General features: G+C 42.7%; 2 protein-coding genes and 1 long non-coding RNA gene across 6 annotated transcripts in view; 2 read left to right on the forward strand and 1 right to left on the reverse strand.

Moving 5' to 3' along the window:
* LOC131919653 (disks large homolog 5-like) overlaps positions 1 to 24,072 on the forward strand; it is a 146,823-nt gene that overhangs the window by 49,571 nt on the left and 73,180 nt on the right. The gene's annotated exons all lie outside the window — the stretch shown is intronic.
* LOC131919676 (uncharacterized) lies at positions 17,793 to 21,658 on the forward strand. Its single transcript, XR_009381358.1, has 2 exons — positions 17,793 to 18,561; positions 21,437 to 21,658. It is a non-coding gene; the product is annotated as an uncharacterized LOC131919676 (long non-coding RNA).
* LOC131919658 (disks large homolog 5-like) overlaps positions 19,716 to 24,072 on the reverse strand; it is a 76,541-nt gene continuing 72,184 nt past the window's right edge. For 2 of the 3 annotated variants that reach the window (XM_059274061.1, XM_059274060.1), the window contains exons 5-8: positions 23,795 to 23,975; positions 22,842 to 22,957; positions 20,931 to 21,031; positions 19,716 to 20,772 (exon numbers count right to left, since the gene is read on the reverse strand). In XM_059274061.1, the coding sequence (XP_059130044.1) occupies positions 20,944 to 21,031; positions 22,842 to 22,957; positions 23,795 to 23,975 (385 nt within the window). In that variant the 3' untranslated portion in view covers positions 19,716 to 20,772; positions 20,931 to 20,943. The remainder of the gene's footprint in view (positions 20,773 to 20,930; positions 21,032 to 22,841; positions 22,958 to 23,794; positions 23,976 to 24,072) is intronic. The other variant, XM_059274062.1, reaches the window with a different exon arrangement.

Below are 24,072 nucleotides of genomic sequence, written 5' to 3' on the forward strand. Positions count from 1 at the left end.
AGATTGGCAAACACCCTGTCATCATAGAGCCTTCATCCAGTAACTGATGGAAACAGATGCAGAGACCACAGTCCAGCACCAGGTTGAGCTCCAGGAGTCCAGTTGAAGAGAGGGAAGGGATTCCCTGAACAAGGGGCATCAAGATCATGATGGGGAAAACTACAGAGACAACCGAACCAAGCTAGTGGGAACTCATGAACTTTAGACCAAAAGCTATGAAGCCTCCATGGGACTAGAGTAGGCCCTCTACATAAGCAAGACAGTTGTGTAGCTTGGTCTGCTTAAGAGGCCCCCTGGCAATAGGATCAGGATCCATCCTTGGTGCATGAGCTGGCTTTTTGGAGCCCATTACCTATGGTGAGACACCTTGCACAGCCTTGATGCAGCGGGAAGGGCTTGGACCTGACTTAACTGAATGTACCAGGCTTTGCTGACTTCTCATGTGAGGCCTTACCTTTTTGGAAGAGAGAATGGGGTGGTGTGTTGGTGAGGAGGCTGGGGGAGCGGTGGAGAGAAGAGAAGAGAATCTGTAATTGGTATGTAAAATCAATAAAAGAATTTGATTTTTTCTGTGTGTTTTTTTGAGACAGGGTTTCTTTGTGTAGTTTTGGTACCTGTTCTGGATCTTGCTCTGTAGACCAAGCTGGCCTCAGACTCACAGAGATCTGCCTGGCTCTGCCTCCTGAATGCTGGGATTAAAGGCGTGTGCCACCACCAATCAAATAGAAATTTAATAATAAAAACAGTAAGTTTAAAAAAAGGAAAAAAATTCTGAGCTATATCTCTAGTGCTTTAAAAAAGTTTTATGCCACAGGGTGGTGGCCCATGACATTAATCCCAGCACTTGGGAGGCAGAGGCAGGTGTATCTCCATGAGTTTGAGGCCAGCACAGTCTATAGAGCAAGTTCCAGGACAGCCAAAGCTACAGAAAAACCCTGCCTCAAAAAACAAACAAAACAAAGTTCTATAGTTAATATGTAAAGAGTGTATGTCTTATAAAATATTTCTATATAAATTTTAGGTAAAATACTAGTAAGAAAAAAAACATGCAATGGTTTATGAAGGAAAGTTAAGATATGATTGATTTGGATTGCAAATATAGTAATAAATCTACCAAGTGATGTGCACATTTAAGGCAAGAGAATAAAGGAAGGGATGTACTATGTTTGAGAGTAATGTATAACCTACCTACTAGCACTATATGCTTTAATGGGAATATGATTATAGTGTAAATGAAGTGCAAGAACTTTTTAAGTGTTGGACTCAAACCCACTGTCTCATAGTAGGAAAGGATTCCAACACTGACCATATGAAACTGAAAAGCTTTTGTACAGCAAAGGACACCATCATTGGAGGAAAGGGGCAGGCTACAGAATGGAAAAAATCTTTACTAGCTATACAGTTGACAGAAGGCTGCTGCCTAGAATATTAAAACTAACTAACTAACTAACTAACTAACTAACTAACTAACTAGAAAAACAAACATCAAGCAAAAGAGGAACCCAATTGGACCATGGTGGCACACGGCTTTAATCCTAGCATATGGGAGGCAGAGGCAGGTAGATCTCAGTGAGTTCAAGGTCAGCCTGGTGTACAAAACAAGTTCCAGGATAGCCAGGGCTGTTACATAGAGAAACTGTGTCTAAAAATAAATAAATAAATAAACAAATAAATAAATAATAAATAATGACAAGAACAAAACCAGGCAACCCAATTTAAAAAATGGGGCATGAAATGTAGCCAGAAGTTTTCCTGTGTCCACCAGGCTCCCGCAGCCACTCAGACTGTCTGGCCTAATGGCTCAGGCTTCTTGCTAGCTAGATCTTACACTAAAATTAACCCATTTCTAAAAATCTATACCTTGCAACGTGGCTTGTGGCTTACCAGTATCTTTACATCTTGCTTTCTCTGTGTCTGGCTGGTGACTCCTGACCCTTCCCACAATTCTCTTCTCTGGTTGTCCCACATATACTTCTTGCCTGGCTGATCAGCACTTTACTTATTAACCAATCAGAGCAACACATTCATAGCATACAGAGCGATATCCAAAGCAATGGAACTAAACAGATAGTTCCCAAAATATGTAAACCAAATGGCTGATAAAGTTTTTTAAATGGACCTCCCATCTGGACAAGAGGTGAGTGCTTGGGGTCAGACCCAAAGAGGTCTGCCCCTAGATCCCATCCCTGGGCACCAGCCATTCCAGGGAAGATCTGCCCAACTTGGCTCCAGGTTCTGGCCATCAGGCAGGATCCCCTACACACCCACTGGGAAGGTTCTACTTCTCCAAAATCCCCGGCAGACCCTGCAATCTCCACACCCTGGCCCCACACCCATTGCCTGAGACTGCAGCCACTTCCTGAGACTTAGAGACCAGCCCCCAGCTCCCGTACTGCCCCAGACCTCCCATCTGGACAAAAGCACCTATCCTTGCCCTGGAGCTCCCATCTGGACAAGAGAGAGAGGCTTCCTGAATCTGTCAGCTCTGTCTGGACCAAGAGTGCTGATAAGACCAAGAATGATTCCACAAGGAGATGGGGAGACGTCAAGGCAGAAGTACATACAACAAAATGAAGAGCAGTACAGCATCACCAGAACCGAGCCCTCCTCCAACAGCTAGACCTGAACAACACAAAATGGAAGAAGCAGAAGAAAGCAACCTTATGAATAACACCATAAAGAAGGTAGAGTATGGTGATATTTTATTTGTATTAAAATGTTATTTGTATGTTAATAAATAAAGTTGCCCGGGGATCAGAGCTATTAGCAAGCCATAGGAAAGCAGGGCAGTGGTGGCGTACACTTGTAATCCCAGCACTTGGTAGACAGAGCTAGGTAAGTCTCTGTGTGTTCAGGGATACAGCCAGTATTGGATACACATGCCTTTAATTTCAATACCAATCATAGAAAACCTGGAGGCCTATACAGATAGTCCGTGATGAGGCAGTCATGTGGTTGGGTTTACAACCAATGAGAAGGCAGAACAGAAACTCTATATAAAGACTTTAACACAGGGTTAGCTCTGATTCAGAGAGGTAGGACCACCACAGGAGGAAGGGTAAGGTTTTAGCTCTTAGCTCTAACCTCTTGGCTTTCTTCTTTGTATTGGTTCTGTGTCTCTTATTTAATAAGAAGGTTGGTTACATCTACAGTAGAGGCTTATATAGAAGAAATCACAAATGAAATTGAGGAAAAGACAAACAAAAATGGGAAGAATGCTGTAAACAACTAGAGGAAAGGACAAATAAAACGGAAGAAAACAATAAATCCCTGAAAGAAAATCATCAAAAAGCAATGAAACAGATGAAGGAAACAGTCCAAGACCTGAAAAGGGAAATAGAAAAAAATGAAGAAGACACAAACAGAGGGAATGCTGGAAATAGAAAATTTGAGTAAATGAACAGGAACTTCAGATGCAAGTATAACCAACAGAATACAAGAGATGGAAGAGGGGATCTCTGGCGTTGAAGATGCGGTAGAAGAAATAGATTCATCAGTCAAAGAAAACACTAAAGCCAACAAAGTCATGACACGAAATGTCCAAGAAATTTGGGACACCATGAAAAAACCAAACCTAAGAATAATAGGGACAGAGGAAGGAGAAGAATACCAACTCAAAGGCACAGAAAATATATTCAATAAGATCATAGAAGAAAACTTTCCCAACTTAAAGAAGGAAATGCCTATGAAGATACAAGAAGCCTATAGAACACCAAACAGACTAGACCCCCCAAAAAAGTCCCCTCGCCACATAATAATTAAACAACTAAACGTACAGAATAAAGAAAGAATATAAAGAGCAGCAAAGGAAAAAGGACAAGTGACTTATAAAGGCAAACCCATCAGAATAACACCCGATTTCTCAATGGAAACTTTGAAAGCCAGAAGGACCTGGACAGCTGCAATGCAGACACTAAGAGACCATGGATGCCAGCCCAGACTAATATACCCAGCAAAACTTTCAATCATCATAGACGGAGTGAACAAGACATTCCAAGACAAAGCCAGTTTAAACAATACTTATCCACAAACCCAGCCCTACAGAAAGCACTAGAAGGAAAATTCCAACCTAAGGAAATCAGATACACACTCAAAAACACAGACAATAGGTAACACCACAGCAGTAAACCCCAAGGAAGAGAAGTACACACACATCACCACCAAAAAAATAACAGGAATTAACAATCACTGGTCATTAATATCCCTTAATATCAATGGACTTAATTGACCTATAAAAAGACACAGGCTAACAGAATGAATACAAAAGCAGGACCCATCTTTCTGCTGCATGCAAGAAACACACCTCAATTTCAAAGATAGACACTACCTCAGAATAAAAGGCTGGGAAAACACTTTCCAATCAAACAGTCAATTTTCCAATCAAACTTAAGAAACAAGTGGGTGTAGCCATTCTAATATCCAGCAAAATAGACTTCAAACTAAAATCAATCAAAAGAGATCAAGAAGGGCATTACATACTCATCACAGGAAAGTCCCACCAAGATAAACTTTCAATTCTGAACATTTATGCCCCAAACAAAAGGGCACGCACATATGTAAAAGAAACATTACTAAAGCTTGAGCCACATATAAAGCCCCACACATTAATAGTGGGAGACTTTAACACTCCACTTTTACTACTGGACAGATCTCCCAAATCAAAACTTAATAGAGAAATGAAGGACTTAACTGATGTTATGACTCAAATGGACTTAATCAATATCTACAGAACATTCCATCCTAACAAAAAAGAATATACCTTCTTCTCAGCACCCCATGGAACCTTCTCTAAAATCGACCATATACTTGGCCACAAAACAAATCTCAACAGATACAAAACAATTGGAATATCCTCCTGTGTTCTATCAGACCACCATGGTTTAAAGTTAGATTTCAACAACAGCAACAACTACAGAAAACCTACAGTCTCATGGAAACTGAATAATACTCAACTGAATCACCAATAGGTTAAGGAAGAAATAAAGAAAGAAATTAAAGACTTCCTAGAGATCAACAAAAATGAAGACACCACATACCCAAACCTATGGGACACTATGAAAGCAGTGCTAAGAGGGAAATTCATAGCACTAAATGCCCACATAAAGAAGTTAGAGAAATCTCACACTAGTGACTTAACAGCACACCTGAAAGCTCTAGAACAAGAGGAAGCAATGGTACCAAGGAAGAATAGACACCAGGAAATAATCAAAGTGAGAGCTGAAATCAATAAAATAGAAACAAAGAGAACAATACAAAGAATTAATGAAACAAAGAGTTGGTGGTTCTTTGAGAAAATCAACAAGATAGACAAGCCCTTATCCAAACTAACCAAGAGACAGAGAGAGAGAGCATCCAAATCAACAAAATCAGAAATGAAAAGGGAGAGATAACAACTAACACTGAGGAAATCCAGAAAATCATCAGGTCATACTTCAAAAACCTCTACTCCACAAAACTGGAAAATCTAAAAGAAATGAATAATTTTCTGGATAGGTACCAAATACCTATGTTAAATCAAGACCAGATAAACTATTTAAATAGTCCAATAACTCCTAAGGAAATGGAATCAGTCATTAAAATTCTCTCAACCAAAAAAAGCCAAGGACCACATGGTTTCAACGCAGATTTCTACCAGATCTTCAAAGAAGAGATAATACCAATACTCTTTAAATACTCTTTAAATTGTTCCACACAATAGAATCAGAAGGAACATTACCAAACTCCTTCTATGATGCTACAATTACTCTGATTCCTAAGCCAAACAAAGATGAAACAAAGAAAGAGAACTACAACTGATCTCCCTCATGAACATTGATACAAAAATATTCAATAAAATACTGGCAAACAGACTCCAAGAACACATCAAAACAATTATCCACCATGACCAAGTAGGCTTCATCCCAGGGATGTAAGAATGGTTCAACATACAAAAAATATGTCAATGTAATATACCATATAAACAAACTCAAAGAAAAAACCCACATGATCATCTAATTGAATGGTGAAAAAACCTTTGAGAATATCCAACACCCCTTCATGATAAAGATTCTAGAGAGATCAGGAATACAAGGAACATACCTAAATATAATAAAATCAATTACAGCAAGCCAACAGCCAACATCAAAGTAATGGCGAGAAAGTCAAAGCAATACCACTAAAATCAGGAACGAGGCAAGTCTGTCCACTCTTCTCATACTTATTCAATATAGTACTTGAAGTTCTAGCCAGAGAAATAAGAAAACATAAGGAGATCAAGGGGATACAAATTGGAGAGGAAGAAGTCAAGCTTTCGCTCTATTCAGATGACATGATAGTATTCATGAGTGACCCAAAAATTTGACCAAGGAACTCATACAGCTTATAAACACCTTCAGCAACATAGCAGGATACATGATAAGCTCAAAAAAATCAGTAGCCCTCCTATATACAATTGACAAACAGGCTGAGAAGGAAATCAGAGATACATCACCCTTTACAATAGCCACAAATAATATAAAATACCTTGGGGTAACTTTAACTAAGCAAGTGAAGAACCTGTATGACAAGAACTTTAAGTCCCTGAAAAAAGAAATTGAAGATGTCAGAAAATGGAAAGATTTCCCATGCTCATGCATAGGCAGAATTAACATATTAAAAATGGCAATCTTACCAAAAGCAATCTACAGATTCAATGCAATCCCCATCAAAATACCAACACAATTCTTCACAGACCTGGAAAAAACAATATTCAACTTCATATGGAAAAACAAAAAACTCAGGATAGCCAAAAGAATCCTGTACAATACAACCACCTGTGGAGGCATCATAATCCCTGACTTCAAGCTCTACTATAGAGCTACAGTAATAAAAACAGACTGGTACTGGCATAAAAACTGACATGTGGACCAATGGAATTGAAGACCCTGACATTAATCTGCACACCTATGAACATATAATTTTTGACAAAGAAGCCAAAACTGTACAATGGAAAAAAGAAAGCATCTTCAACAAATGGTACTGGCATAACTGGATGTCAACATATAAGGCTGCAAATAGATCCATATCTGTCACCGTGCACAAAACTTAAGTCCAAGTGGATCAAAGACCTCAACATAAATCAGCTACTCTGAACCTCATAGAAGAGAAAGTGGGAAGTAGTCTTGAACGCATTGGCATAGGAGATCACTTCCTAAATATAACACCAGTAGCACAGACACTGAGAGAAACAATCAATCAATGGGACCTCTTGAAACTGAGAAGGTTTTGTAGAGCAAATGATACAGCCAACATGGCAAAGTGACAGCCTACAGAATGGAAAAAGGTCTTCACCAAGCCCACATCTGACAGAGGACTGATATCCAGAATATATAAGGAACTCAAGAAATTAGACATCAAAATGCCCAACAGTCCAATTAAGAAATGAGCTATAGAACTAAACAGAGATTTCTCAACAGAGGAAGCTCAAATGGCTGAAAGACATTTAACGAATTGTTCAACATCTCTAATCATCAGGGAAATGCAAATCAAAATGACTCTGAGATACCACCTTACACCCATCAGAATGGCTAAAATCAAAAAAACTGAAGACACCTTATACTGGAGAGGATGTGGAGTTAGGGGAACTCTCCTCCACTGTGGATGGGAATGCAAGCTTGTACAACCACTTTGGAAATCAATATGGCGCTTTCTTAGAAAATTGGGAATCAATCTCCCCTAAGACTTGGCTATATCCCTCTTGGGCATATACCCAAGGAATGCTCAATCATACCACAAAGGCACTTGCTCAGCTATGTTCATAGCAGCATTGTTTGTAATAGCCAGAACCTGGAAACAACCTGGATGTCCTTCAACTGAAGAATAGATACATAAAATGTGGTACATATACACAATGGAATACTACTCAGCAGAGAAAAACAATGACATCATGAGGTTATCAGGCAAATGGATGGATCTAGAAAAATAATCCTGAGTGAGGTAACCCAGACTCAGAAAGACAAACATGGTAAGTACTCAATCCTAGTGGATATAAGATGTAAAACAAAGGATGACCAGATTGCTACTCACAACTCCAGGAAGGCTACCTAGTAAAGAGGACGCTAAGAAAGACACAGGGATCACCCAACAACATAGAAATGGATGAGATCTACATGAGCAAAATGGATGAGGGCGGGGGTAATGAAGGACAAGGGTTGGTGGAAAGAAATCTTAGGGGAGTGGGAGATCCCAGCTGGATCAAGAACAGAGAGGGAGAACAAGGAAAGAGATACCATGATAAATGAAGACCCCATGGAAATAGGAAGAAGCAAAGTGCTAGAGAGACCCCCCAGAAATCCACAAAGATACCTCCACAATAGACTACTGCCAATGGTCGAGAGAAAGCCTGAACTGACCTACTCTGGTGATTGGATGGCCAAATACCCTAACTGTCATGGTAGAATTCTCATCCAATGACTGATGGAAACAGATGCAGAAATCCATGGCCAGGCCCCAGGTGGAGCTCTGGGAGTCCAATTGGCAAGAGAGAGGAGGGATTGTATGAGCGAGAATTGTTGAGACCATGATTGGAAAAAGCACAGGGACAAATAGCCAAACGAATGGAAACACGTGAACTATGAACCAATAGCTGAGGAGCTCCCATGAAACTGGATCAGGCCCTCTGTTTAAGTGAGACAGTTGATTAGCTTGAACTGTTTCAGAGGCCCCCAGGCAGTGGGAACAAAGCCTGTCCTTAGTGCATGAGCTGGCTGTTTGGAGCCTAGGGCCTATTCTGGGACACTTTGCTCAGTCTGGGTGAAGGGAGGAGCGGACTGGACCTGCCTCAACTGAATCTACTAGGCTGAGCTGAATCCCCAGGGCAGTCCTTGCCCTGGAGAAGATGGGAATGGTGTTTATTTCTGCAAATATCCTTGGTCAAACACCAGATATCTTCTCTTGTGGGAGAATACTGCATTTAGTATTCCACTCACTATTGTTTCCAGGTCATTTTCTTATTCAGCCACCACTACCTGCAAGGAATTACTGCTCACTCAGAATTTACTTGAGGCCGGTAAACAAACAATGTCCCAAATCAATCTGTGCAGAGGGGCAGGAGATGCACTTCAGATCCAGGACCATGGGGCCAAACAATCCAGCTCTCAGGACAGCAGTTGTCTAATTAGTTCTAAAGGGGTTATAATAACATAGATACTTTACAAACTGGCTGTGGTGACTCTAAGTCACAGCAGGCATTGAGCACATTGTATTGTGTCTGCCTCAAGGTACACTCAACACTGTTACTTCCTTGTCTTGGGATTCACCAATTACTTCCTGCATTTTTAAACTATATTCTTACCTGGATAAAGACTTCTGTTTGGTATGTTGTCCATTTCTAAAGGTAAATGAAAACTGTATAACAATTATAGAAAATTGTAACTATGAAAATGACAACGTTAATGTTTGGTTTACTTCAGCTGTCAGTTTGGCCCTTTTTCAGGTATTGCTTCACTATGAAATGTGAAAATCCTTTTAACATTCATATGAAAAATCATTTACTAAATATTCTGGATCCTTATAATGACTTCCTGGTGTACCTTACATTAGGAATTTTCAAAACATTTGTGCTTCAAGAGTTGATTATGATTGGTGACTGCTTTCCTTACAACTTTTTCTCATGTTGAAGACATGGGGAGAGTTTAGCCCCTGATTAAAACAACACCCCAACACATACACACAGGGAGAGGGAGAGAGGTAGTTCTTCTACGTGCCTTGTTCTGATGACTGTAGTAATGCATGGTTTTCTATCTACATGCTCATGTAGTTAATAGTCCCATTTCATCTGTCCTCCTTGCTCTTAAAGCAACACAGCCTTGTCTCGTTCATGACAGTGTGTTGGCATTTCATTGAGACTGTTGTTCTCTCCTAAGAGGTTGGTTTGGTAGACCATGAAATTGATTTCTGCCTCCAAGCATCCCTCTCTAGCATCCCAGAAGCCACCACATTTTTTTGTATTTTCAAACTACTTTTTAAATAATCCATTGACAAATAAATGCTGAAACCACCACCTGGCAGTTTTTGTGTTCAACACGCATTTTTGTGTAATGCTGAGTCCTTGTAACTCAAAACCTGTCCCAAAATTTACAGGAGGACAATAATTTCCTTCAGTACCAGGCCTTCGTGAGTACAGTTAAGAGATCCAGATTCCAGGAGCTGTTGTTAGTAAACTCCAAGACGACAGCTTCATTTTATCTTCCACTTTGGAATTCACTACTGCTGAGGATCTGGTACAGTGGGCTTTGAACGTACTCTTCAGAATCATGTCGAAAGGGTCACTGTTGAATGAAAGCCCAAGAGAGCCTTGAACCTAGCCTTTCCTTTGCTCCCAGTCTTGTCAGCAGCTAACTCACCCCAAAATCATGAGTTCAGTGTTGTCTAATGTTGTGTGTGTGTGTATGTGTGTGTATGTACATGTGTGTGTGTGTGTCTGTGTATGTGTTTGTGCCTCTATGTGTTGGTTGTGTGAGATTTCCAGCTTGTTCTTGTATGTGACCCCCCAGGCTAGCTCTCTGGGGGAACTTCCAGGGATTTCCTATCTTCATCTCCAGTCTCTCAGTAGACTCCTTCAGACACAGATGCACCCTAGCATGAATATCAGGTCTTATGTTGCTTCCTGATACTCAGGCTTGCTTCCTTACAAACAAGTGGTAAATTTTCTAATGACTGAACCAAATCATAACCCTATATGTTTGTCATGATTTCACACTGTTTCAGGTGTTAGAAGTTTCCCCATATGCTTAAAAATTGTAGCCTCTACCAATTTTCATGAAGCTTGTAATTAAAAAAGAAATACATGTAGAGACAATTGGCTAAATAGGCCTGCCTCCCAACATGATGGCCTAAGTTCAAAATCCAGAACATAAATGGTAGAAGGAAAGAAGCAACTCCCTGAATTGGTCCTCTCATCTACATACACACACACACACACACACACACACACACACACACACACACTGACACACAACCACACACTGGTGTTCATAAAAGGAGTTCATCATTTCTGACACTGAAGCAAAGGGAATCCTCAACAGACTACCAACATTCTTGTACATAAACACTAAACCTCGACACAAGCTCCTTAGTCCTCTTAACCACTCTCCAAACTGAGAACTAAATTACCAATTCTTTTAAAAACTGTCCTGTTGCAAGACTGTCTGTCTTCAAGGACATCTCAGCCTACTGCTTTCTCACTGACTCACCAGCTGAGTGGCACACTTACCTAGACAGAACCACAGGTTGGATATCACCATTGTGTCTAAGTACACATAATACAAATCACATTCACTCTCATTGTATCCACAGAATGGCTTTGACCTTGTTACCCTCTGATGTGTCGTTTTTCTTTTTCACTCTCTTGTAATTCCCCCCTTTATTATCCTAACACCCACTATCCCTACTATGAGACACTCTACCAAGAACCATCAGCACACAATCACCTGCTGGTCAAGTACAAAGACTCAACATAAACTCACAACACCCTGCACTTCTCACAAGCCAACACCTGTCAAGACATCTTGAAATGCATGATGAGCAACCACACACTACTGCCCCTATACCCAGACTGTGATTCAGGCCACAGGCTCTGCTCTTCATGAAGCAGAACAGCCTGTGTACCCATCTCACTCCCACCTAGGCATCAAGTTTTGCCTCTCGGATGCACTCAGGAAAGTTAGTTTGTGCATGAGGACACCAAAGAGGTCATCCTCCTGTCCCTGAGGAAAGCTGGGCTTGACACAGTGGTTTCAAGTCAGTCAACAGAGAACTAGGCATAATGACTACCTGCTGTTCAAATCAGTATTAGTATAATGGTCCAAGATTCAATGCAGTTCATTCCTCTAACAGGTCATCATCTGTAGCTGAATGGTCAGTTTCTCCACCTTGTTCATCTCCAGATCCTGCTCAGTGAGGGGAGAGTTGAAAAGATGCCTTTCCAGTCATTCCTGGAGGTAGATTAAAAAAGAGTATTTACATAATTGAATGTCATAGGGCCAAGAGAGGTAATGCTACGTTTAGGGTAAAAGGGCCAAGGAAAAAACTTGACCATGAAGGCCCTGAGATCAGGGCCAAGGAAAGAACATTTTGACCGTGACTTGATTCCAAGCCCATGACCAGTTCCAGGAATAAGAATCCTATCAATCTCTGAGCTTGCCCCCTAATCAGTTCACAAAAGTCTCATCAAATCCAGGCCAAACTGGAAAGCTCCACACTCCCAAGAAACCCCTTGTATAGACTGCCTTCTGCTCAGTTCCCTGTGGCTTTTCACCAAAGCAGATGAGCCACCTTCTTGGGGTTTCCATCTCAATAAGTATCTTGTGTGAGTTAGGTTGTGTGGTGTGACTTTGTGGTATTTCTTGTCTCCTGATTTCCAGGATAACTTTCAGAGTAGAGCTGTAACACTTGCAATGGGAAACCTCCCCCTACCAGAGCAGAGCTGTTACATTTGCACTGGGGAAACCTTGCCTGCTGGGGCAGAGCTGTAACACTTCTGTTGGGGAAGCTATTCCCCCTAAAGCTGTAATACTTACACTAAGTACCAAGTAGAGGCCTGAGGAAGAAGTGCTTGGAACCTTAGTAGCTCTGAAAGAACAGGGCAGCTATCTTCAAGCTGGGGCACATAAGCCACATCTGGGTCCCCCACCACAATGGCTAGATATGTGCCTCAACACCCACTGCAGTCCCATGGGCCCTGGAAGCCATGCTGGTTTGGAGTACAACCTCAGCTCATATCTGATGTGGTGCAGGAAAGTCCTGGAGTCCATAGTGCTTAGCACCACCAAGCCTTGACCATCTGTGTCTAGTACCAAGAGGAACTGAATGGCTGGAACCTTGGTGAATGCCCAAGGGAGTTAATCTACCTGTTAACAGCATCAGATATCCATACAACATAAAGGAATCTGCTGAGGGTGAATTTCAGTAACACTCTATCCTGACAGGGATTGCTCATCTATCATTCTGTGCCTCTTGATGCCCTGTTTTGACTCTGAATGAAAATAAGGAGATTCCCCAGCACAGTAGCTGCAGATTTGATAATTTCTAGATCTCTGTCAAACTAACCCCAGAAATCCTTTTCTGTGTCTGCTATTTAGGAACCTAGAGAAGCAGCATAGCCCCATTGTTTCCCAAAGTATCCCAGCTGCTGAGTCCCATTAATGAAGGCACAGCTCAAGTCCTACTTCCTCCAGGAAGCTTCCCATTCCCTACACAAAACTCACTGTACCTTCCCCTGGAACATTTATTTCTTGATGTTTTATCCTGAGACAGATGAGCAGCTTCCTTCTGCCTCTCTCTCTTCTCTAGGCTGTCCATTCTCTTTCCCAAGTAGCTTTCTCAGTCTCACCAACATGTCTTTGTGAATCCCAGAGGCACTGTAAAAATGCCCTAAATGGCAGTTGGTGTTGCTTCAACAGTGGTGACATCAAGAGGATGCTCAGGGCTCTCCATGGTAGAATAGAATGTTCAGGGAAGGTACTGTTAGTGTCACTGCCAACAGCCCTCACCTACGTGCCATTGAGCTCTTCCCCAATTAACCAATAGTTGCCCTTTCCAGGAGCATTCCCATGGACACAGGGGATGCCATTCTGCACCTCCTCCTCACAAAACCAGAGATCTCTCTCTGCCTCATTAGAACCTTTTCATTACTTATCTGTACAGAGTTCAAGACTCACTTTTCAAAAACAGCCCAGGGAATGGCTCTTCCCTTCCTAAGATCTCTGATCAATTAGATGAGAAATAAAAGTTTCTAGGAAATGAGGTTAGGAAGTGTACTTGTTGGACCCCAGAACAAATGAGTGACATGAGGTGTACTGTGTCCTTTTAGATGGTGTATTACCCTGACAAGCCATGCTAGCCAAGGTTAGCTATCTCAGGAATACCCGATTCCAAAAGCCAAGGGACAGGACCTGCCCTACACACTGCTTCATCTCAGGCAAACCTGACACACAGAAGCATACACATTCAGGAAGTGACTGGCAGAAGAGACTCTGCCCTAGCAGGATCTGAAAGCCCAGTGGAGTCTCACCCTACTCCATGGCTATCAAATCACCTACCCCTTTATAGGTAGGGGGTGTCTCAGAGGTCAGCTGCTTCTTCTGCCTCCCTGCACAAGACAATCTCCTTGGGCTGATTCACAGTTGCACAGAATGCAACTTGGCTTCAGAGTCTTCAGTCCTCTTTTGTCAGAGCCAGAGGAAAACTGGTACTACCCACAAGCATTTAGGGAATGGGGGGGAGGCTGTGTGTCTAAGTCACTGCCTGGATGCTTTAGACCTTAATATTGATGGAAATGTCATGCAGGACAAAACTTAGTCATCAAATTCACCAACACTTCCTCACCTGTGCTGTCAGGAAAGGGACTATCTCTGTCCTAATACACTGCCTCTAAAAGCTCTCAGGCTACACTGGAGATCTGGGTGCCACCCACACAGCTGGGACCTCAGACACCTTAGGAATCACTGGCAGACAGCAATGCTTGGTGACTCCTGCCCTGCTAGTGGTTGTGATATAAAGTATGAGAACCTCAGGCTTTGCCAGGGCAGTTTCCCCTCCCTGTTTTTAGTGCAACAATTCCTAAAGGAATGGAGTGGGGATGAAGAGCAGTGATGGTACTAAAATAGTTCCCCTGATTCCTTCTTCACTCAGAGGGAAAGCAGAAGACCTCCAGCAGAGCAGTCTGTAAGCTCCTGGCTGTGCCAAACTAAATATCAGAAATCCTTGACTCTGGGTCTACTTTTTAGGAACCCAAAGAAGGATAGGCCCATTGCTTCCCAGAGGTGCTGCTGAGCCCTCTTCCTGGGAGGTCCATGTCAAGTCCAACTCCTCCAGGAAGCTCCCAACCCCCTGTCGAGGAATCACAGTGCCTTCCCCTGGAACATTGTTTTCTTGCTGTTTTACACTGAGACCAAAGCCCACCTCCCTTTGGTGTCTCTCTGGTATCTCTGTGCTTTCCATTCTCTCTCTCTAGTAGGCAGCTAAGTCTTTTCAACATGTCTTTGGTTGAAACACATAGGCACTGGACAAATGCCCCAAGGGTCATTGGTATCTGCACAGCACTGGTAATATCAGAGATGATGCCAGAGCTCTCCAAGATACAAGAGATTGTCTGGGCAAGTAATTGCTAATGTCACACCTTACAGTCCTCACCTCCCTGCTAACTATCTCACACCAAACTGACCTGTAGCCAAGGTGCCCTTTCCAGGAGCCTCTCCATTATCATAGCAGAAGGATAGGAGAGAAAATGTCACCAGCTAGACACAGATGGAGCACTGGGTTCAACCAGATACTGCCCCCTCAGTGAGCTGAAATGACATGGAGGGCAGGAAGGCTGCAGGGGCTGCTGGGACTACTACTCACCTATGCCCTCTGAGGACTCCTGAGGCCCGTGATGCCTTTCAGGTAGAGAATGACAATCAGGCATGGCTGTGTCTTCTCCAGCACAGCATTCAGGTAATAGAAGTGGTACTAATGACCGCAACTATAATTGCCTTTATTTTCCCAATCCCCAGGGACCTCCCCTTAAGTAACCTGTCACTGAAGAATTAACTACTGGTCCAGTTCAGTAAAGGTCCAACCTGAGGGAAGTTTGCAAACTCTCTCTGATCCCCCCAAAGTGGTGGCAGGTGGGGGCTTGCCACAACACCAATGATTATGCTGGGTTAAGATCTTCCACAACTGGGGTAGAAGATAGCAGCTGCAATCCTCTTCCCTATGGACTCAAACAAGAAATTTAGGCTAGAAGATTCTGCTAAAGGTGCCTCTTAATTCCCTGTACTCTTGCTGTGAAGAGACACCATGACAAGGCAACTCTGATAAAAGAAAGGACTTAATTGTGGGCTTGCTTACAGATTCAGAGATTTACTCCATTACCGTCATGGTGGCACCAATGCTGCTGCAGCAGTAGATGAGAGCTACGTCCTGATCTGCCAAGAGAGAACTGGGCCATCCCTGGTTTCTGAAACCTCAAAGTCCAACCCCCAATGACATACTTCCTCCAACAAGGCCACACATCCTAATCCTTCTCAAGTGATGCCACTCCCTGATGACTAAGCATTCAGATATGGGAGCCTATGGGGACCATTCTTATTTAAACCACCACAATACCCCTGTTCCCAATGCAAGATAGATCTCATCCTCAGCATAAGTCACTAGGCATCCCTGGATGGCTCAGTTGTCTTATGCATAAAATAGAATGATAATCCTGAACACAAATCTTGTAGGAGAAAGATGTCTTCGATTTTTTGGGAGCCACCCGGTACTTCCCCACTCCCTGGTCCCCTCTAACCTATGTTCAGCTGCCATATAACACACTTCCTCTTACTTTGAGCATTCCTGAGGCCTGGTTACTTTCCTTTTTATTTCTGCAAGGAACCTGGCCTCCAGACAGGTAATATGCTTACTATTGAAGGTGGTGCAAGTGTTACAGCTCTGGAGGGAAAGGTATCCTGACTTGTAGGGTAGTCAGGCCATACCTGCAAGTGTTATAACTCTGGAGGGAGTGGTATCCTGACTTGTAGTAAGGCTATACTTACAGCTGTGAAGGGAGGAATCCTGGATACCTATAGCTGTGAGGAGAAAGTATACTGACTTGTTGGAAAGTCAAGGTATAATTGAAGCTGGGATGCAGTGGGAGATGGTCTCCAGATAGGATGTAGCAATGTTACTTCCCTCTGAGAGGAAGCCATTACAGATGAGTTCTGCTCTGCCTCTTCCCCCTGAAGAGAGCTTCCCAGCAGAGGTATCCTTTTCTTCTGCTGCTCTGCTCTCCTATATGGTGATATTTTATTTGTACTGAAATGTGATTTTATTTGTATGTTAATAAATAAAGTTGCCTGGGGGTCAGAACTAATAGCAAGCCATCACAGAAGCTGGGCGGTTGTGGTGAGCACCTTTAATCCCAGCACTTGGTAGGCAGAGCTAGGTAGATCTCTGTGTGTTCAAGGATACAGCCAGCATTGGAGACACACGCCTTTAATCTCAATACCAACCATAGAAGATTTGGAGGTCTGTACAGCCAGGCAGTGACTAGGAGGTCATGTGGTTGGGTTTACAACCAATGAGGAGGCAGAACAGAAACTCTATAAAAAAAAGACAGACACAGGAAGTGGGGCTCTTTCAGAGAGGTAGGACCACCACGATAGTGAAGGGTAAAGTGTTTAGCTCTTAGCTATTGCTTGGACCTCTTGGCTTTTATCTCTGTATTGGCTCTGTGTTTCTTATTTAATAAGACGGTTGGTTACTTCTACACCCCTATGGAAATGTCCCAGCAGAGATATCCTTTTGTTTTCATCTCTGGCCCAAGGTGTTACTTCTGGTTTGGTCTGCAAAAGAAGAACCCCTCCCAGAAATGTAGCAATATGCTCAGGCTCTGACATAAAGTTGTTAATTCTGCCAACTACCAAGGGAGCTTCCCAGCAGAAATATCTGTTTCTTCTTCTGCACTGCTCTGCTCTGCTCCCAAAAGAGCTTCCCAGCAATCAAAAGATCTTCACCTAAAAATCTTTTAAGAAAGAGATTTGTTTTTGAAGGTGGAATCCAAGAGAAGAGCTACCTCTGCAAGGTTGGAGAAGAACAGCTGATAAATGAACAGACACAGGTGCTTAGGGATGAAGTTTTTTTCAGGGAGAAGATATTTCTGCTCAGGGATTGGTTGGTTCCTGCTCAGGGATTGGTTGGTTTAGTTGGTCAAAAACAGAGTTGGCTCTGGTTTCAGGGTCAAAGTGTGTTTCTTTCACTGACCCTTTTTAGACCTTTGGCTCTAATTTCAGGGCGAGGGTGTATTTCTTTGACTGGCTCTGGTTCCAGGGACAAAGTGTGTTTCTTTGGCTGTGGTTTCAGGGTCAGGGTGTGTTTCCTTGGTTCTGGTTTCAGTACTAAAGTGGATCCTTGGTTCTGGTTTCAGTACTAAAGTGGTTCTATCACTGGCTTGGGTGTTAATCTATCTGTAGCATTTATCAAAAGAACCAAAGCTATGCTGAGAATTCACATGGAAGTAAGGCATGACTGAACATAGGCTCCTTCCCAATAATGGAAAGATGGACAGGGAGACACATGCCACAGTTCAGTGATTGGTAGTGTAGGATGAATGAAGTCTCAGCTGGTTCCAGTGTGTCTACAGGTATTATGTCAGAGTCAGTGAAGAATGAGAAAGTGACCAATGAAAGGGAGGAACTGAAATGAACCACCTGCTTCTCTGGCTTTAGAGATCTTAAAAGCTATGGTTTGAGAGAATTAGACTTCAATTTACAAGGATAATTGCTTCACATATTAACTCTCTGACTTACTGTGAGTCTTAGGTCAGATCCATTCCAGGAGAACTTCAGAAGGATAAAGCCCACATCTGAAAGAAACCTTTCCTCAATACACTGTGACTTCTGCTGTGGTAAAAGGGTAGCATCAACCATCCCTCTCCCTTTCATGCCTTGCAGAGATACACTCTCCACCAGAGGCATGTGGCTTTTGCTGTAGATACCATCCACCTAGACAAACGTGAAGTTTCCACTTAACACTGCTTAGCTGGTGCATCACAGGTATATCTTACCCCATCTCCATCCCCAGGTGGGTCTTAAAAGTCTGCATTTCATCTGATGGGCCTACTCTGCATTGTCATCTAAATGAGAGGTGACATAACTGCTCCAACTCTGACTTAAGAGATGCTGAGCAATGATCCTGAGCCCAGGAGCACTCTGCTTGAATGCCTGGCATCCCAAGTAATCTCCGATGCCTACCTCATGGTCCTGTCCCTACAGTTCTCCAGAAATATCTCTTTTCGGTTAGGTGTAATCCAGTCCAACTAATACACTAGAGAGGCTAGAAGGACAAAAGTGAAGTGCAGGGACTGGAGAGATCACTCATCCTTTAAGAGGATGTGTAGCTCTCCCAGAGGACCCAGAAATCAGCTAACAATCTTCTGTGACTCCAGTTCCATGGGGAATCCATTGCCCTTTCTGGCTTCAGTACAAACTGATTGCTTGTGGTGCATAGAAAGCAGGCAAAATACCCATATTCATAAATACAAGTAAATGAATCTCAAAGATTTCCATGCGAAATGAATAGTCAAGGCAACAGCACATTAAAAGACCACATCTCAATATGTCTTAGAAGGTTACTACCCCTGCATTGCCACTGTCACTGGTGCTGTATTTCAGGAAAAGAAAGGCAGACAGCTATAGGTTTCCTAATTTCTTCTATACTCCTGTAACAAATGTTCTCACGTCCTGAGATGCATTAGAAAACATAGGTGTATTTCTGAAAATCTGATATGAATGATCACATCATGAACATGTGTATATCTATTCTTCATTTTTGAAGTAGCTAGACATGTGAAGTCAGGTGTTTTATATGGATCTTTTTCTACCATGAAGTGGATATACATGGAGTAGGCCATGCGATTCACACCCAAGATACCATCTTGGTTTGTAACCCTGTCTAGCTGAGAACTCACAGTGTAGCCTAAGCTTCCTGGGACTTGCAGAGATCCACCTCTGTCTGTTGAGTTCTAATGTTACAGGAGTGGGACCCCACACCTGACTACAAAGCTACTTTCAGAATGAAGAGAATGTCCCAGGTTTAGCTGTCCCCCATGGGAGAACTTCCCCTGTTGGAGGAGGGCAGGAGGGGTGGGGGGAATGTGGTAGGCAGGAGAGGGAGGAGCGATGAGAGTTGGATCTGTGGTTGGTAAGTAAGTTCACTAAAAAATTTAAAGGAAAGAATGAAGAGTTGGAAATTATTTTTTATTTGTGAAATTACAGAAATTTGACAGAATAGGGCCTTAAAGGGGTGCTTAGTATATCCAGTGTATAGCTTTAGCAAAATATAAAATCAAAAAAGAACAAAGAACAAAAAATAAAAAAAAAAACAGCAAAACAAAACAAAGAACAACAAAACCTAAGTTCATGCAAACCCCAAAACAAACCAAAACTATTTACATAAGAAGCTTTCTCTTCATGCAGATGTCCTACATTCTGTGGCTGGCTTTGGACACAAATTGAAAGACAACCCTGAATTGAAATACCCTCTTCAAGACAAGTGTGGTCATGCCACTTTGGGGCTTCTAGGTTAAGTCCTTGCCAAAGTTGATCTTATACCATGTTGGCCACTATATGATTCTGTCTGCCAACCTGTGTCTGTGTGCCCATTCAAGAGCAAAAAATGACACGGGGAGCATCTGTTACCAAAATACATAACAGCTCATGGTGACATCCTTCCTAAATCATCTCTCAGAACAATTCACTTCACCATCACTTGTGCATGAAATTGAGTAGTTCCCGCACTGGACTGGAGTGAGAATATGATGCTTCTTTTGTGTGGTCTGTCTGGATAGCAGCATGACATCAACACAGTCTCTGTTGACATATCTTCCTCCACATATGAAGGGCTGAGGACACAGTCAGCTACCAAAAGTTTGTAGCAATAAACTTTCAGAGTAACTATGAGTGGAAACATATTCTCTCTCCATGTTGTTGTGGCTCTCACTGGGAACACTTGCTGGTAGATGTCATATTTTTCTGCATAACTCTTGGTGTTTATTTTTTTGAATCTCAAGCATCTTCTTGATGGTTCCTTTATTCCATAACTAGTGAGTCAACAGACACATGGATCAGATTATGGATGGATGACCTTCAGGGCAGATGATATTTGCCTCACTGGTGATTTCACAACTAGTAGTACATGTCTTGTTCTGAGGAGGCCTTGATCATAGAGTGGAGAATGTCAGGGTATCTAGTTGACTATGGATTCCTCCGGCCTCCTCAGTTCTCATAAAGGGTGCTGTGAGAGAAGAAAAGGCAATCAGATCTAAAAACAGCCTTGCTGGATCACTAGCTAGATAAATTCAGTGCCTATTCACACATAGGAAACCAGAATCAAGGAAGAACTCCACCCCACAAATGCCGTGTGGCTGGGGATGGAATGTCATGGTGGCTCACTTGCTTATGACACTTAGTGCTCCTGCTGCAGCAGCTCTGTCGGCAGGAGGCTCTCATCCTGAGCTGTGGATTGTTCCAGCTCATGTTGGAGATTTTCTGACCTAGAGGAGGAAGTTCGTAAGGGCAGAGTCCAGGTGGGGATCAACCATGTCACCTGTCATTCAGTGATATCACAAAAACTCAATTGTGCTGGAGAGTCAACACTGATCTTTGGCAGCAGTCATTGTATGTACACCTAAGGAATAAGTGTCACAGAGTAGTTGGGCCTTGAATTATTTTCTGCCCTTAACAAGTATCAGATGTTGATATGAGTACTATATGTACTGTGCTCTAATGAGAAAGAACAGGACTTTTTCCTACAGTATAGAGCCATCATCTAAATAAAAGGAGTAGCATATTAAAGTCATATATAATAGCACAGTGGAGATACACAGACTGTTCATGATGAGTTTCTCATCAACTACCTCATTTTTTTTCTTGTCCAATTTCTGTTTATTTCTTTCTAGGCAGGGTTACAATATGCATCTCTGGCTGACTAGATACATATTCTAGGATGGCTACAAGAGGCCCGAGATTTCCTGCCTGTATTCCCAAAGAGCTTGGATTAAAGACATGAACAATCACATACACCTGTCCTTATTCCTGATTTTAATTGATATTATTTTATTTTCCTCTCCATGTTGTACAATGCTGTCACAGGTTTGATAGAGAAAACCTTAAAATTCCAAGCTGTGTTTCTTCTTGTCTTTTTTAGAGGGATTACATGAGTAAGGGTGGTAAAGATCATGATGGGGATATCTACAGAAACAACTGAACCAAGCTCAAAAGAAGTCAGGAAATTTAGACTGACAGTTGTGTCCTTCTGCATATGGGGGACAGTTGTGGAGCTGGTTGTGTCTGAGAGGCCCCTGGCAGTGTGATCAGGATCTATTCCTGGTGCATGAGCTGTCTTTCTGGATCCCATTACCTATGGTCGGACACCTTGCTCTTGCTTGATAAAGTAGGGAGGGGCTTGCTCCTGCTTCAACAGAATGTATTAGGCTTAACTGTCCTACCATGGGAGAACTTACCCTGTTGGAGGAGGGGGTGAAGAGTCAGGGAAGAAGGTGAGTGGGGAGTGGGAGGAGGGAAGAAAGAGGGATCTGTGGTTGGTATGTAAAATGAATAAAAAATAATTTTAAAAAGACCACCTCATTTTATATACATAGACTTAATACACCTTTGCATGCAGGTAATACACAAGATGGAGCCTGTCATGCTAGAGCAGTATTTCTTGAGCCATGTGTCTGAGAACATTGTCACTGCATGGTCTCTGGCAACAAACAAAAAGGCCTGTGTTATCCTTAGGCCTACAGCTGGGAATCTACATCCTGGCACTCTAGAGGAGTCTGTTCCAAAACACTCGGCGAAGGTTCAGAGACATCTACCTGGTTCATCCTGCCGATGACTAAACGTACTATGTCCCCAGTACACTTTACATGGGAAATGCTCAAACAATGAAGACAGCCAGTGTGACATCAAATAGTGACAAGGTTGCAAATCTCATCCTACAGGTGCTAATCCTGAATAAAAATGTAATTTCAGTCAGATATGGTGAGGCACACCTTTAAATCCCATCACTTGGGAGGCATAAACAGTCGGAGCTCTGTGAGTTCAAGGAAAGCCTGCTGAGAACATTCCAGAGAGATCAGAAGGGAGGAATGGGACACAAGTGTACAGACCCAGGGAGTATCAAACATATTGTTTGCTGGACAGAAGTTCTTGTTGACGGGACCAGCATAATACTCTGAGTTCTGAGTTGGTCTACCCATGCTTGGAGTAGGGAGTCTTGCTGATAAGCAAAAGCCCACAAAGGACAGAGAGCCCTGGTACAGGGGACCCAATTGGCTCCATACCCCAACTTCATCCTACCTCATCTGGGAGACAGACAAATGATGCTGCAGCTTTATTGCCAGGTGTTTTTGCTGTGTGACAAGCTCCCTCTGCTTCAGCAAGCTCTGGAGACTCTCTTCCATTTTTTGCTGCTCCTGTTCATTACAAGTTTGTGTACTTGTTGGAGGGTTGAGTATAGTATAGTCAATACATTCTCACACAAGTGCAAGCACACACACAGAATCCCAAGAGCTTATTGGTCAGACAATCTCACGAAATTTCAAGCTCATGGGCACATGAGAAAGCCTGCTTGAAGTTCATTAGACAGAGACTGACAAAGACAGAAACCCAGTGGTCTCCTCTAGCTGTCATCCACATGAAATATGCACTGCACTCCCACATGCCTCTATTACACACACACACACACACACACACACACACACACACACACACACACACACCACGGAGAGACAGAGAGAGACAGAGAAAGGCGTGAAACGAAAACAACAAAGTGATAGAGGAGTAGTTATCTTTAAAATAAGCACACCACCCTTCAAGCAAACTCCCAAAACTCAGCTTTCCATTCCTGGGAACTAAAATGACCTAGGGGAGCATACTCCTGAACTAGTGGAGATGGTTAGAAAAATTTTTACTCTTGAACTCAATTCTGTGTATAGCAATCCTCCCATCATAATGACATGTAGCTGTGTGATGAGTGATTGACCTGTTTGTCCCCATTGACTACAGGTTCAAGAAGAGTATCAGGGATTGGATGCCAATGACCAACATTCTCAGAGGAGACACACTTCTCAGAAATACTAATGCACAGACACAGAATGAACAATTTTATGTCATGAAGTGGGTGAATGGATGGGTGTATGGATGAGGAAAGTGATGAGATAGAGCACAGGTGTGTCTGGATGGGTAGATTTGGTAAGGTTACATAAGTAAATGATGCTGGACCTAACTGTGACACTGCTGCCTGTCCCTACCTGCTGCTGCTGGTTCTGGAGGTCACTGATCTCTTCTTGATCCTTACTGAGCACTTGCAAGTCACCCAAGTGGTGCTTCAGCACGACCCAATCCTCCAGTAGGTTCTCCTTCTGTTGCCTCAGCATATCCAATTTCTTTTTGAGCTGACTCTGCTCCATCAGGAGCCGACTCTGCAGATCACTGGAAACACACTCCAAATAGTAAGAACTTGTCAGCCACCTCTAGTCACCCACAACACCATGCCTCGACAACCCAACCCTATCCCAGGTTCACAGCA

This window comes from Peromyscus eremicus, chromosome 9 (genome assembly GCF_949786415.1).
Source record: "Peromyscus eremicus chromosome 9, PerEre_H2_v1, whole genome shotgun sequence".
Taxonomy (NCBI): domain Eukaryota; kingdom Metazoa; phylum Chordata; class Mammalia; order Rodentia; family Cricetidae; genus Peromyscus; species Peromyscus eremicus.